At 41.4% G+C, this 14,412-nt stretch overlaps 1 protein-coding gene across 2 annotated transcripts in view; it reads left to right on the forward strand.

The window, feature by feature from the left end:
- The window catches only part of LUC7L2 (LUC7 like 2, pre-mRNA splicing factor), a 33,842-nt gene extending 23,598 nt beyond the window's left edge, over window positions 1-10,244 (forward strand). For both annotated transcript variants that reach the window (XM_065838989.2, XM_071801150.1), the window contains exons 7-10: window positions 51-142; window positions 1,003-1,032; window positions 2,036-2,230; window positions 9,331-10,244. In XM_065838989.2, coding sequence (XP_065695061.1) covers window positions 51-142; window positions 1,003-1,032; window positions 2,036-2,230; window positions 9,331-9,523 — 510 coding nt within the window. In that variant the 3' untranslated portion in view covers window positions 9,524-10,244. The remainder of the gene's footprint in view (window positions 1-50; window positions 143-1,002; window positions 1,033-2,035; window positions 2,231-9,330) is intronic.
- Window positions 10,245-14,412: the final 4,168 nt, after the last annotated feature.

A 14,412-nucleotide genomic window follows, 5' to 3' on the forward strand; every position in this document is an offset into this window, starting at 1 on the left:
CTGAGAAATTTTGAAATGTAACTTAATTAATATATTCCTTTTGCTTTTAGAGGATTGTGGCTGATAAACAGGAGAAACGAAATCAGGAACGTCTGAAGCGTAGAGAGGAGAGGGAAAGAGAAGAAAGGGAAAAACTAAGGAGGTAGGGATCTATTTTGATTGCATATACATAATGACCTGTTTAAGTTTAACGGGGAAACTATGATGTAGTTCATACACATTTTTGCATCTGCAGAATCACTAGTCTGCATTCCTTGGAAACTTAAAAGGGTCAAGAGTGAAATTTGTGTCTAACTCTTATAATCCGAGTTGTTTTCATAGAAACCTTTTTTGAAAACTACAGATAGAAATGTCTGTATCAATTTGAACAAATGGCCTTTAAATGAGGTAATTCTCAGGTGTGTACTTTGTTTTGAGACCTGACAGATGTAAGCTTACACACATGTGGGTTTCTAACATCTGTCAGGTGTCAGCTATTTCTTTACAGATATTAGGAATCTTCATTACTGGAAGTAATTGAATGTATGACTGAGGAAAGGAGTTCCCTGTTTTTCTGTTAGTTACTTCCAGGCCTTGTGGGACTGGAGTCAAATGGGATCTGAACTGCAGATCTCTTCACTTGTCAGATTCAGAGGTTAACAGTATAAACTTTGAAATTGGTTGCAGTCTGATAATATGTGTATGACAAGAAATAAGGGAATGCTTTTTCTGTCAGAGTGGTGGCAATAAAAAAGCAGATTAGGTATTCTTTGGAGTTTGTAGCATGGTAGGCTCAAAAATAAATGAAGAAATGTGACAAACACACAACAGTTTTCAGAGGGATGTATTTCCTGTTAAATATGTTACAAAGATATTAATATCAAAGAAAAGGCCTTTAAATAATTGCCAGTAAAGAAAGAAATACAATAACAGGTCAACTAGTTTGGTTTATAATTATTAAGTTGTGCTCTATTTGATAATAAGGTTCTGTAAGAAAAATTGATTATTTTCCATTTGTTTCAGCTCCAGATCCCACAGCAGGCATGCCAAAAGGTATGTAGATTTGTGGACAAGGAATACCATCAGTGAAGCCATCCTTTCGCAAGCTGGAACATTATAAGTTTGTCTAGCAGTATTCGTTTAAGGCATCTGTCTTTACAAGCAAAGCATTCTGTTACATAGTTGTCTCTTTGTGTGTTTATACAACATTTATCACCATGCTACTGAGCCTATATGTGTATATCTGTTTTGTGGCTATTGCATTGCAACTCTTTGTCCGAAATAATGCTTGCAACACAGATAATTGCTCTTTCTTCAAAACAGAAGCTTAATGTTTGTACCGTTTGCTGAAAACCCATGGTTTTTTTAAATCTTAAGTGCCAGGTTAATTCCCAACAGGCCACCCATGGGTTTTCTTCCTAACCTACACAGCTGAAGATCACCAGTGAGGTATTATTGCAAAGTTATTTAAAAAAAAACCAAAACCAACCAACACACAAAACAAACACCAAAAAAAGGAAGGAGGGGGGGGAACCACAAACAAACACCAAAAAAACAACAACAAAAAAAAACCTACAGAATTTGTATGGTGTTTAGAACCTTCCAGATTAGTTTGATTGTAGCAGCTATATGAAGGGCTATAGTCCTACTTTCTTCAAATATCATCATACATCAGTTGTGGCAGATGATCCCTATCACTGCATTAAGAAGTTCTACAACTTTGCCTGATAAAGAGAAGGTTTTAAAATTCTAAAAGTAGATTTTTTTCCCCCAGATTTTTAATTCCTTTCAGAACCCTGAATAGGCTATGCTGTAATCATGCGTAGTCTTGAATTAACTGTAAAATTGTCTGCAAACTCCTACAAAGGGTTTTGTAAGATTTCTAATGTTGCCTTCTGCTTTATGTTTGCCTGTGATAGGACAATGGATTAGCTCTGAACACTGCAGATCATTGTCTCTACAGATTTGTTTATGCTTAGAGTGCATAATATTCAAAATACCCTGATAGAGTAGGTAGGTGAATGCAGTGTATGGTTTAAGTCCTTTCTGTTCCTAGATCTAGGTCCCGAGATCGCCGCAGACATCGGTCTCGCTCAACCTCCCGGGAACGAAAGAGGAGAACTCGCTCCAAATCCCGTGAGAAACGCCATCGTCACAGGTCTCGCTCGAACAGCCGCAGCCGGAGTCGCAGCCACCACAGAAGCAGGCATAGTTCCAGGGAGAGGAGCCGAGAACGCAGCTCCAAAAAGAGGTAAGTGTTGGACAAGAAATAAATGGCTTTTCCTAAATGTGTGTTGAGAATTTTCTTACTGAATTGAGTTTACATTTAGCACTTGATAATTTAAACACATTTTGAGACTGTCTCTGATTTCAGTTAGACCATTAGCACGTTTATGATTTCACATACAGTAGTGATTTTTTCTTTTTTTCTTAATAAAAATAGTAGGGTTATGGAGGAGTGATATGAGGTGTCAAGTTGATAATACTACCAGCTTCCTGCAGTGTAGAAAGTGAAACAGTTGATCTTCATTTGAGCCCACGGGCATCAGCGGTTGCCTTTCTGTGACACAATTGGTTCTTTCCTTGGGCTCTTGTTCCCAGCAATGGAGCCTGTCTGCTGGCTGTGCCAGATAAAAACCGATTTAGATATGCCTGAAAAGAAATTTGTTGCGTTGCATCTGGAGATGTTGCTTTACAAGGAAAGTGGCTCAACCTCTCTTGGAAGGATTACTGCAGAGAGCAGTGTGGGGCTGTTGCTTTTGAATGACTCAGTTGCTGTCTGCTCCTGAGGATTTGCTGGTTTATTTCAGATGAGTGAGGTAAGCACAATTTAGAAGTATGTTGGAATTGCACAACGAGGCATCTGGTAGGGAGGTCTGCTCATAACCAGGATTCCTTTCTGGTATACGTCAGCCAGTGTGGCATAGATTTGAGTGCAGTACAGTGGACAGGGTGCCCAGTCTTAAAACCCTGTCAGACTGTTGACTTGCAAGAAGAGAAAAGATCTGGTTTTGAAGTGGCTGCACATGTTGGGTTTATAATTGACATTATTTTAGGAATTAAATGGCCAAGGATGAGGAAATATGTGCTGAATGTTTTCAAGTATCTCATGGGCTCTTTGCCCTAAAAATGAGCTTTTTTTTCTCCCTGGAGAAGGTAGGTGACTGTAGTCTCATTATGCTCTGTAAGAGAGCATAAAAGACAGGGTTGGGCCCAGTCTTTTGTTTCCTTATTTTTGTTGCAGATGGATGAAACTTCAGTCTCCAGCACTTTAGTTGATACAATCAGTAGTGTCTGATATTTAAAATTCTTCAGGGTGTTGTTCTTTAGTATCCTGAAGTCAACATTTTAGACTCTGAAATTTCCATCTTGATTGTAGCCTGTCATGACACTTATCCTAAAAAGCCTGCCTCTTTGAGGCATCCACAATGGCAGATTAGTTAACTCTTCAAACCTATAGTTTTTCAGTCTTAAAATAGACATTTGCCTTTGAATCAACACATTTGTGAACTTGGATGAACCACTGTATAGAGGAAATGCTCAAATTGCCTTTAATTCTTCAGCTTTGAAGTCTGACCTTGCAAGACCCAGTTTCAATCCTTCAAAGAAAACAGTGCTGATTGATTTTTCTGGGATTTGCATTGTAGTTGCTCAAACTGTCCAGTATGGTATGCGCAATGCAAATGATGCAGTCCTCTATATTGACAGAGAAATATGTAAGAACAAGGAAATGATGTGAAAAGTTGGTGCTATCCATATGACAGTAAACCTGTCATTCCCAGCTGCCAAAGGTGAATTGAAAAAGCACAAGGTGATGTGAAGATTAAGTTAGTGTCATCTTGCAAGATACTGTTAAAGGATAAACCCTTCAAGCCTTGTTTTGTGTGAATACATTGAAAAGATTATGTACTTCAGGGCATGAGATTTTAGTCTTATGGTATTTGGTACTGGAAATATTTTCTCACTATATCAGTTCCTGCCCTGAAGGAATGACACACGCCTATGTTGGAAGAATCCTTGGTGCAAATAAGAGGTTTGCATTACTGTTAACTTCGGGGGAAAAAATATTGCTCTGCCATCATTAATTAGCAGCTCATACCTCTTATTTCTCTGAGGTCAAGCAAAATTTTTCCTCTTCAAGTATGTGTATTGAGTTTTCAACAGACTGAAGAATCCTTAGAGCCGTGATGTTGCTGCACTGGGACCAGGGTACCTATGAAACTTGCAGCCAGGCTGGATGCCTCCTGTGTAGGGATGCCCTTCTAGCCATTAGAGCTGCTTTTCACATCAGTGTGGGAGGAGTCTTTCTGTTGAACACAGCTGTTGATGCCAGAATCCAAAATAAACCTGAACTTGCAGGCCCGAATGTATTATACTTCCTTGTCTCCTATAACTCTTTTCTAGTCTAGGAAAGTGTTTGTTGCCAAATCCTATTTTAAGATATTTTTTTTAGGAATTTCTTAAAATCCTGATATGAAATACTTTTATTCAAACTTGTCTTCCTTAAGCTCAAAACATTATTGTCCAAGAATACTCTCAAAAATACAACAAACTCCAACAAGTTAACTTCTTCAGGAAGGAGTCATAGCCTTTTGGTTTTGAGTAACCAAATAAATTCAGATCTGTGGAACATGGTGTTTTTGCCAGACTGTTGCAGAAGAGCAGAGTGTGACACCAGAAGCAACAGAAAGACGGCTGAAAGCTGCAGCAGTGGCAGCCTGTGGTGCCCCTAGTTCTAAGACCTTAAGAGAAGCGTGGAGTTGTGGTTGCTGTGTGGGAAGAGCTGCATCGTTTATAGTAGGCTGCTGAATCCTGCTGTAAAAGCTATTTATGTGTCTGGGGTTTTTTCAGTTTTTATTACATCCATTATGGTTTCAACATGTAAGCATACTAGACGATTAGACTCCTCACTGGAGAAACTCTAGATGTGCTTCTCCTAGAAGTCATTTTCCCGTTTTGTTCTATATAACATTACCACAGACAAACTTGTGCTGAGTATTGTTGTTTGCAGCAAACCATGCAGCTGCTTCTGGTTTTCCTGTCCACTCTTCTTCAGAAAGTATTTTATAAAGAGCCTTTCACATAAAATGAAAAGCTGCCACTCCTCAGGTACTTCCTCATTCTGAAAGTAAAGGAATACTTATTCTGTACTGTATCTGAGGATATTTTACTAATATATAATTTTGTCTGACAGACATGTTTTCCTTAATCTTGGATCATCATTCACCTTATGAAGAGATGGGTAGATTTAAATCTCTTAGTGGCTGAGATGATGTTTCAAATTTATCAATATAAGGAGCGGACCTATGCACTCTGTGGGCCCAACTGAACGTATACAAAGCGTCTGGAAATAGTAGCAGTGTGTCTAAGATAATGGGAACCCACCTGGTAATAACAGCAGCATGCCTAAGGTAACAGGAACCCTAGGTCTATGCAGCCTTGGGTTACTGGTTTATCAAGAGCAGGTCTAAATAAAGTCCTGTTTTCTTCACAGTTAGCTATAAGTTCCAAATAACTTAAATTAATCATCTTTCATCTCATTAGAAACAAAATACATATTTTGTGCTTGATTGGCAATCAAAAAGTGAATATTTGCAGTTAGGTGTTGAGATGCATGCTCAACGATAAGATCAGTCATGACAGCAGACCTAATGTGGGGAAATTGGGTCAGTATTCGTGAGTCCACTTAGAAGAATTCGTGTGATAAGGGCTAATGTAGACATTGTATAGAGAAATAAAATACCTGAAGTCATAGGATGAGACTTCATTTCACCTGGCTTTAGATGACTGGATCAGATGTAAATCTCCTGAGTCTCATTACAGACTCATCTGACATAATTTTATGTCTATGTAAGATGAGACAAATCATGCCTTAAAGTATCTTATTTCTTCTGCTGACTGTTAAGGAAATCTGGCTGATTAGCTTAGATGTCTACAGCACAGACATTTAAAGCTGGGTGAGGTAGATCCCACTCTTAGCATTTAGACAATTATTTCCCACTCTAAGCATTTAGACAATTGTTATTTGTTTTAAATATCCTTCATATCCTGGTGGACAACAAAATATTCTATCCATGTTCACTTTCTTTAGCTTTGATTTGATTTTGTTGTGGGTTTGGTTGGTTTGGGTTTTGTGTTTGTTTGGTTGTGGGTTTTTGAGGGGTTGGTTGTTTGGGGGAGGTGGTGATTTTTTTTGTTGTTGTTGGGGGTTTTGTGTTTTGTTTGTTTGTTTTTGTTGTGTGTTTTTTTTTCTGTTGAGGAGGGATGAGCACAGACCCATTTAGTCAAACACCGCTTGGAAAGTTTGAAACTGCAGCTACATCTTTCCCTGCTTTCCTAGGTCTGACTGGCTGCTCTAGGATTTTTGTCCAAGGCTACTTAGGTTTGTGGGGTTTTTTTGTTCTCAGGCCCGATGCAGGCATCCACAGATACTGTCTTGGAACCAGTATCACATATTATAACACGATTCATAGTTGGTGAACGTGACAGTGTGGATGCTCCCACATGTCTGGTGAAGGAATCTATTTCTGCTGAAGAATCCTCTTGATCAGTTAGAAAGTCATGCTCTCCAAGCATTCTAGATTATGTACATCTAGTAGAGGTTCTGATTCAAAAGGCTCTACCATGCACTTGATAAAGGTGGGAATGGTATTTTAATTCAAAGTCTTCTGGTAGTAATACTGCTTGCTAAAGGGGTTGTAGAAACTTTGGCATCACTATGCTGTGATTAATAAAAGCCAGTCTTCCTTCTTGTCAGCTCATTAGAGACACCTGTAGAGAGATGGGATCGCTGGATGAATGCGTCTTCAATTCCTCCAAAAATGCTGTGAATGGCATCTCATCCTGTCTGTCTGCCCATTCTAGGATTAATTACTAGTGTCAGCCTGAGTCGACCAGTTTGGAAGCATTGTAACTTCTGCTGGGGACTTGCAGTGCAAAATGCTTGTGAAACAGCTATATTAACTCCAGTATTAACTTCTTATTTGACATGTATTTTGTGGAATAGGAGCAATGCCTGTGGATCTTACTGTCTGCAAATACAGTATTGTAGGGAAAATAATCTTTCCAGCAAAGGAATTAAAATGAAAGGGCACTTCTTCGTAAGCTTGTGAAAGGAAATTAGTGCAGGAGCATGATGCAGACTTCAGTTTTGAAGCTTTGAGGTGATGACAGTAACTTTCAGTAAATGGAGAGAGTACAGTCTTGCTGTCCAGTACACCAGATTTTTTTTTTTTACCAATAAATTATTAACTGCCTTTGCAGCATGATGTTAAGATTTTTCTGCAAAAGTATGTATTGGACTAGTTTAATGATTACAGTACATCTTAAAATGAAAATGCGATGCCTTTCAGTAACATGCTTAGGTGTACTCTGTGAGGAAATATAGAGAAGGATGTCTAATCCAGTTTTTTTTCCAGTGCAGATACCTTATTTCATTGAAAACTATGTGGATTGTTTAATAGAAAAGCTCTTTTCTGGCTTCATTGTAAAGTTTTTGAAAATGCTTATTATTGGAGTAAAATATCTAAAAGTAACACCACCCCAATATCATCACACAAGGGATAATTCTTCTAACAAAACATAATCGTGGCACAGATTCCAGATTTGTTTTATATTTATCATGTAATAGCCTCACTCTAGAATAATGCAAGTTAATTTCCCCTTGCTTTTAATCAAACTCCCATTTTTAAAATACATTTTGTAAGTTTGTGATTTGTATATCTGAGGTAGGCTAGACATTCTTCTCAAGGTATCACAGTATGTTTGGGATTGGAAGGGGCCTCAAAAGATCATCCAGTCCAATCCCCCTGCTGGAGCAGGAACGCCTAGGTGAGGTCGCACAGGAACATGTCCAGGCGGGTTTTGAATGTCTCCAGAGAAGGAGACTCCACAACCCCCCTGGGCAGCCTGTTCCAGTGCTCTGTTACCCTCACTGAGAAAAAGTGTTTTCTCAAATTTAAGTGGAACCTCTTGTATTCCAGCTTGATCCCATTACCCCTTGTCCTGTCATTGGTTGTCACTGAGAAGAGCCTGGCTCTGTCCTCGTGGCACTCACCCTTTATATATTTATAAACATTAATGAGGTCACCCCTCAGTCTCCTCTTCTCCAAACTAAAGAGACCCAGCTCCCTCAGCTTTTCTTCATAAGGGAGATGCTCCACTCCCTTAATCATCTTTGTTGCCCTACACTGGACCCTCTCCAGCAGTTCCCTGTCCTTCTTGAACTGAGGGGCCCAGAACTGGACACAATATTCCAGATGTGGTCTCACCAGGGCGGATTAGAGGGGAAGAGGGACCTCTCTCGATCTACTGACCACCCCCCTTGTAATACACCTGAGGATGCCATTGGCCTTCCTGGCCACCAGGGCACAGTGCTGGCTCATGGTCATCCTGCTGTCCACCAGGACCCCCAGGTCCCTTTCCCATACACTGCTCTCTAATATGTAATTTCCCAACCTATACTGGAACCTGGGGTTGTTCCTGCCCAGATGCAGGACTCTACACTTTCCCTTGTTAAATTTCATCAGGTTATTCCCCGCCCAACTCTCCAGCTTGTCCAGGTCTCGCTGGATGGCGGCACAGCCTTCTGGCGTGTCAGCCACTCCTCCCAGCTTAGTGTCATCAGCATACCTTCTGATAGTACACTCAATTCCCTCGTCCAAATCGTTAATGAATATATTGAATAATATTGGCCCCAGCACTGACCCCTGAGGCACTCCACTAGATACTGGCCTCCAACCAAACTCCACACCATTGACCACTGCTCTCTGGCTTCTCTCCTTAAGCCAGTTTGCAACCCTCCTCCCTACTTTATTGTCTAGACCACACCTCCTCAACTTAGCTGTGAGGATGCTGTGGGAGACTGTGTCAAAGGCTTTACTGAAGTCAAGGTAGACCACATCCACCGCTCTGCCATCATCCATCCACCTTGTTACATTCTCATAAAAGGCTATGAGGTTGGTCAAGCATGACTTACACTTGGTAAAGCCATGCTGACTGCCCCTAATAACCCTCTCATCCTACAGATGAGAAGTTTCGATTAAGCTTCTTGTTAATGCAAGCTTTGAGGGTGGATGTTGAAAATAAGCAATTTAGTGAAGGACATTGACCTTAATCTGGGTTCCATAATAAATATAGGTTAAATTCTGCCTCTCTCAGTATTTGTCTTTTGAAATTGGAAGTAGGAAAAGGAGAAGAGTAGAATGATTTCTGATGTCTTCTCAGAAACTTCTATTTGTATAAATCTAAAGTTGGGTTGGAAAAAGAAGAAAAATACTAAAATCAAAATGCTGTTTAATAGCTACAGATTCATGACTAACTTGAGTTCTCACATTTACTGCACTTTTTCAGATCCTCAAAAGAAAGATCTTCCAGAGACAAAGAACGTTCGAGAGATCGTGATAGAACATCACGTGATAAAGAGAGAAGCTCAAGAGAGAGGTCACCACGAGATTTCAGAGACAAGAAACGTTCTTACGAAAGTGCTAATGGCCGATCAGAAGACCCGAGGAGCTCAGAGGAGCGTGAAGCAGGGGAGATATAACTGGCTGTATATTCACCTGATCTCTAGCTTCCTATGATGTTGCGTAATATGGTTTAGTTTACAGTTGTTCAAAGGGACACCAGTGAGCAGTTCCAGACACTGATCCAACTAGGGTAGATGTACAGTATATACAAGTGGTTATAACCAAGTCAGAATTAAACCCCATCAATTAATGATGCCTAAAGCTGGGTCCTGGACTTCCACCAAGTTGTAAAACTTTTCTGAAAGATTTCTCTTTATTCAGGACAACAGTTTTATGTACCAAGATGCAGATCTCAATGTTTTTAATCTCCTTTCCAATACAAGTTAGTGAACAAATTATATTGTACTACTTGCCTCGGGTGCTTTTGAACCTTTATAAATTCTCCAATTCTGCTCCAGTCAAAACAGCAGCATTGAAAGGTTGTATCTTGGGGGATTTTTTTTGTTTGCTTTTTTTGTAAGAGGGTGGGTGGATGGATATTAACTTACTCAAAGGTTATGTTCCCAGTGATGTTTTTGTTTGGGAACCTAGGAGTTGATTACGGTGGGAGCATTTAGACAGGAATGTGTGCTGGAGAAAACAGAAATGTCTTTTTGCAGTGCCTATTTAGACTTGGAAATTGAACAGCTGTTGCATTACATCTTTTTTTTATTTCTACTTAAATTTTGAAATCAAAGCCAGTCCCATATCTGTACCATTTGATTGGTATGTGTTCAATATATTTGTTTTTTCCATAAAGACTCTTTCTGCTTTTTCTTGTGGGGTATAAATGGCACTTCCTTAATTGTATTAAAAACAAACAAAAAACCAGCAACAACAAACAAAAAATAACAACAAAAAAAAAATAAAAAAAGGAAACCACATTGTCCGATAACTTCACAAGGATATATATACTGGTCTCTTAAGGTGGTTACTTAGCAGTTCAGTCATTTGAAAACTAGTATTTGGTTATTAGAGTTTTTAATATGCAGATGTGCTCCAGGAGAAGCAGTCTTTCTGATTACAATCCTGACCATCCTAAGATCTTCAGAGGCAAAAAAGCTCTGGGAATCATAATGATCATGGCACAACCACTCACTCTTAAATGACTTCAGTTTCAAAAAGCAGTATTTCATTTAGATACAAGCTGCCTTTACATAAAGGGGTTGCTGTCGATTCTGTCAGACTGAAAGTGCTGTGGGGCACATAAATAATTCAGATATGCCCTATTCCCACACAGAATTTAGAGATTGGTAAGTTCTCAAGATAGCACACCTGAGATCCTTCACAGTGATGCTTCATAGCAGCATTTGTCTTGATTTATTGACTTTTCAGCAGATTCTGCAGACTCTCCTCTGTGTCTCCCTAGTCCAAGTGCCTCTGCAGGCCTGCTAACAATGGGTATATAATACCACTGTAAATTCACTGTGTGCATTTTTCCTCAGTGTCTTTTCTGTAGCCTCTTCAGTGTGGCCAGAACAAGACCTTTATATTTCAGTGGGGATTTCTATCCAGCATCGTACATACCCTCCACTTTGGAATTCATGTCATTTTAAACTCCTAAAAAAATACAGTGGTAATGGCAGCTAAGTACTTAAGACTTTTTTATTTATCCATTGGGAATCTGAAGATGAGTTTTCCTCAGCATGCTTTATGATTTCCTGTGTGGCCCAGCTGTGTCATGGATGTAAGTTACCAGTGTTTGTTATCTGATAGGAGTACACTGTGTTATTATCACACCTTTGTTAGTGGAGTTCTAGTGGTGTGACAAAAGGTGACCAGTCATTTGTAGGTGCATCTTACATGGCAGAATTGCCAGTGAATGGATTCCTAACTCCTTTGGAATACCTTTCTGGAATGAAAATACTGCAGAATTACCAAGGACCTGTCTGCCCCTGCAGCCAGCTACTAGAAATTTTGAACCATAAGAGGGGGTGGCAGTGGGTTGGGAATTTGCATACTGTGACAAAACACTGCTTAGACTCCTTGCTAGCAAATTCTGGGCAATATGCCATTGATTTTACAAAAAGCTTTTAAATTTAATTCTGAAAGGGTGATTGGATTTGAGCCTCTCCTTATTTATAGGTTTTCATGGGGTGGTGAGCTTCATAGTATCCAAGTACCACACCAGTGTTAAGCAGAGAAGGTAAGTCTTACTTCTGGTGTCCTGATAAAATAATCTGAATTACATGTAGAAATACATGTCAGATGTCTGAAATGAGGACTGGAGTGCAGCTGGAAAGAGAACTAAGGCAGTTGATGAAACATCATCTGATGCAGGAGATCTGGAACATCTGTCAGTAAGGGAGAGTGTTATTAGTTGTGCCCAGATAAGTCAGGATCTTCCACCCTTCCATCAGAACCAAGCTACTTTTATTTCCAGGAGGGTGAACTGAGGTTTTCATCACCTGCATCTCCTGCTGGACAGCTGAAGAGTGGTATTGACTGACATTAGTTTGCATAGTCAAAAAGATGATGAAAGGGTCTTGGGAGATAAATCTCTGTCCATCTCTGATGCATCACATAAGGGAAAGAGCTTAGACACTAATCACATAGATTGGGCTTCATTACTTGTGATCTTTTGTTTCCCAGCCTTCAGTAAATGCTTCAGCAATTGTTAAACCTGACTTCTGATCTAGAACCAGATCAGAAATACAATGGTGAAGTCATTCAGACCAACCCACTCAACCCACCAACCCACAGGCAGGGATGTACCTTCTGCCTTCACAGCACGCTGAGTATCATCCATCTGCACTGTACTTGGGACTTACCACACAGAGCCTGTTTGCCTGGCTTTTCCCCTTTTGATGGCTTGTTCAGCTGCTGATTATTATGAGACAGCCAGAGGTGGGTGCTGGACTCTCAGGAGATGGGTGGGGGTTGCTGCTGTGCAGCAACGTCACTGGCAGCACCTGTAGTGATCTGTACCGCTACTGATTCCCTGCTCAGGTCTCACAGCTCTGCAGGTCCTTGAGAGCGCCTGATCGCTCAAGGACAGTCCTGTTCAAGGAAAACATCAAGTTGAACAAGGGCTAGTGCCAGATTTTGCGCCTGGGACACTGCAACCCTGGCTGTACATACAGACTGGGGGACGAGATGCTGGAAAGCAGTTCTGTGGAGAGGGTTCTGGGGGGTCAGCGGCAAGTCAAACATGAACCAACAGTGTCCCAGGCAGCCAAAGGCCAACCATGTCCTGGGTGCATCCAGCACAGCATTGCCAGCCGGGCAGGGAGGTGATTGTCCCATTGCTCTGCACTGGTGCGGCCTCACCTGGAGCACTGGGTGCAGTTCTGGGCACCACAGGATAAAAAGGATATAAAGCTGCTGGAGAGTGTCCAGCAGAGGGCTACAAAGTTGGTGAAGGGTTTGGAGAGGAAGCCGTATGAGGAGCAGCTAAAGTCACTTGGTTTGTTCAGCCTGGAGAAGAGGAGAATAAGAGGAGACCTCATCAAGGCTACAGCTTCCTCACAAGTGGAGGAGGAGGGGCAGGCACTGATCTCTTCTCTCTGGTGACCAATGACAGAACCCAAGAGAATGGCAGGAAGATGTGCCAGGGGAGCTTTAGGTTGGACATTAGGGAAAGGTTCTTCGCCCAGAGGGTGCTGGAGCACTGGAACAGGCTCCCCAGGGAGGTGTCACGGCCCCAAGCCTGACAGTGTTCAAGAAGAGACTGGACAATGCCCTCAGACAACACCCTCTTAATGTCTGACCTAAACCTCTCCTGACACATCTTCTTGCCATTCCCTCAGGTCCAATCCATGCCTTTGAGTCATGTTCCATCCTGCTCCAGGGGCAGCAAGAGAAAATACATGAACCAACCCCATAAGTGAATCAATGCAAATGAACGACTGTGTAAACCTGAAATAGCCTTGGGGCTGGAATCCTCTATTTAGGTGAAGGGACAATGACAGCAACTTGTCTTAAGACAGCTGGGGCCAAGGAAAGACAGCTAAAAGCATGGGGGGTACATGCAAACAAATGGATTTAGCTGTAGGAACACACACAGCATCGCAACAGGAAGCTCCTGTGGTGCTGAAGGGGACTCAGTGAGATGTGTGTGGCACGTGTGCTGTCTCCTCCAGGACTGGTATAGATTCAAGCAGATGGCAGCTTCAGTCAACATTAAACACCGTCTAAATGCCTGATAACCCCCCCAGTTTACTATCCTCCATCTGACATTTCACATCCCACCTTACTTGGTACAGTTGTCCTTTGTTCAGCAAACTGTAGAGGTTAGTTTCGTCTGCTGCAGTGGCTTATAAAAAGTGTAAATGCAATGTTTGTTCAGTCCTGTATGGTTCTTGCAATTTTTTTGCTTTGATCACTTTTTTCTACTCGCTGCTTAATAAATTCTTGCACCATTGCTGCTTATGCAATTCTTTATTTATTTTTAGCAAGACCTGGAGATCTGGCTTTCACTGCAGCCTGCAAAACTGGGAAGGAGCAGAGTGCTGGGCAGGGGATTCCAGCAGCTGGAAATAGAGAGGGAGAGAGGAAGGAATGTTCGTTTTAGCCTAGGCTTTCCTCTTTCTCCCTGGTTTCTGTTCTGCAGGCACCTGATGGACAGTCAGTGGGCAATTAGAAAAACTCTCTCATGACTTGTCTCTCCTGGTTCTGGCTTTTAATCTCCTGTTGCTGGGGAAACCACATCTCAGACCACATCCCCAGGCCCTCAGTAGTGCTGTGCAGAGCATGACAGGTGAGCAGCATCCTAGGAAATGCACCGCTGTGGAGTCAGGACCAGCCAGCAATGAAGCCGGTCTGGCCCCGGGGAAGGCCAAAAAGGGCCTGATGGACAGCAGGAACTGCCGTGGCTGTACAGCCCTTCCCCAGGCTGAAACGGTCTGGTGAATGTTGACTGTAGTAAAGTATTGGTGGTTATGCTGAGTTACGAGCACAAAGGGTAGAAGTTGTTCCTGGGGCTGCC

The sequence above is a fragment of the Patagioenas fasciata genome, chromosome 1, assembly GCF_037038585.1.
Source record: "Patagioenas fasciata isolate bPatFas1 chromosome 1, bPatFas1.hap1, whole genome shotgun sequence".
Classification (NCBI taxonomy): domain Eukaryota; kingdom Metazoa; phylum Chordata; class Aves; order Columbiformes; family Columbidae; genus Patagioenas; species Patagioenas fasciata.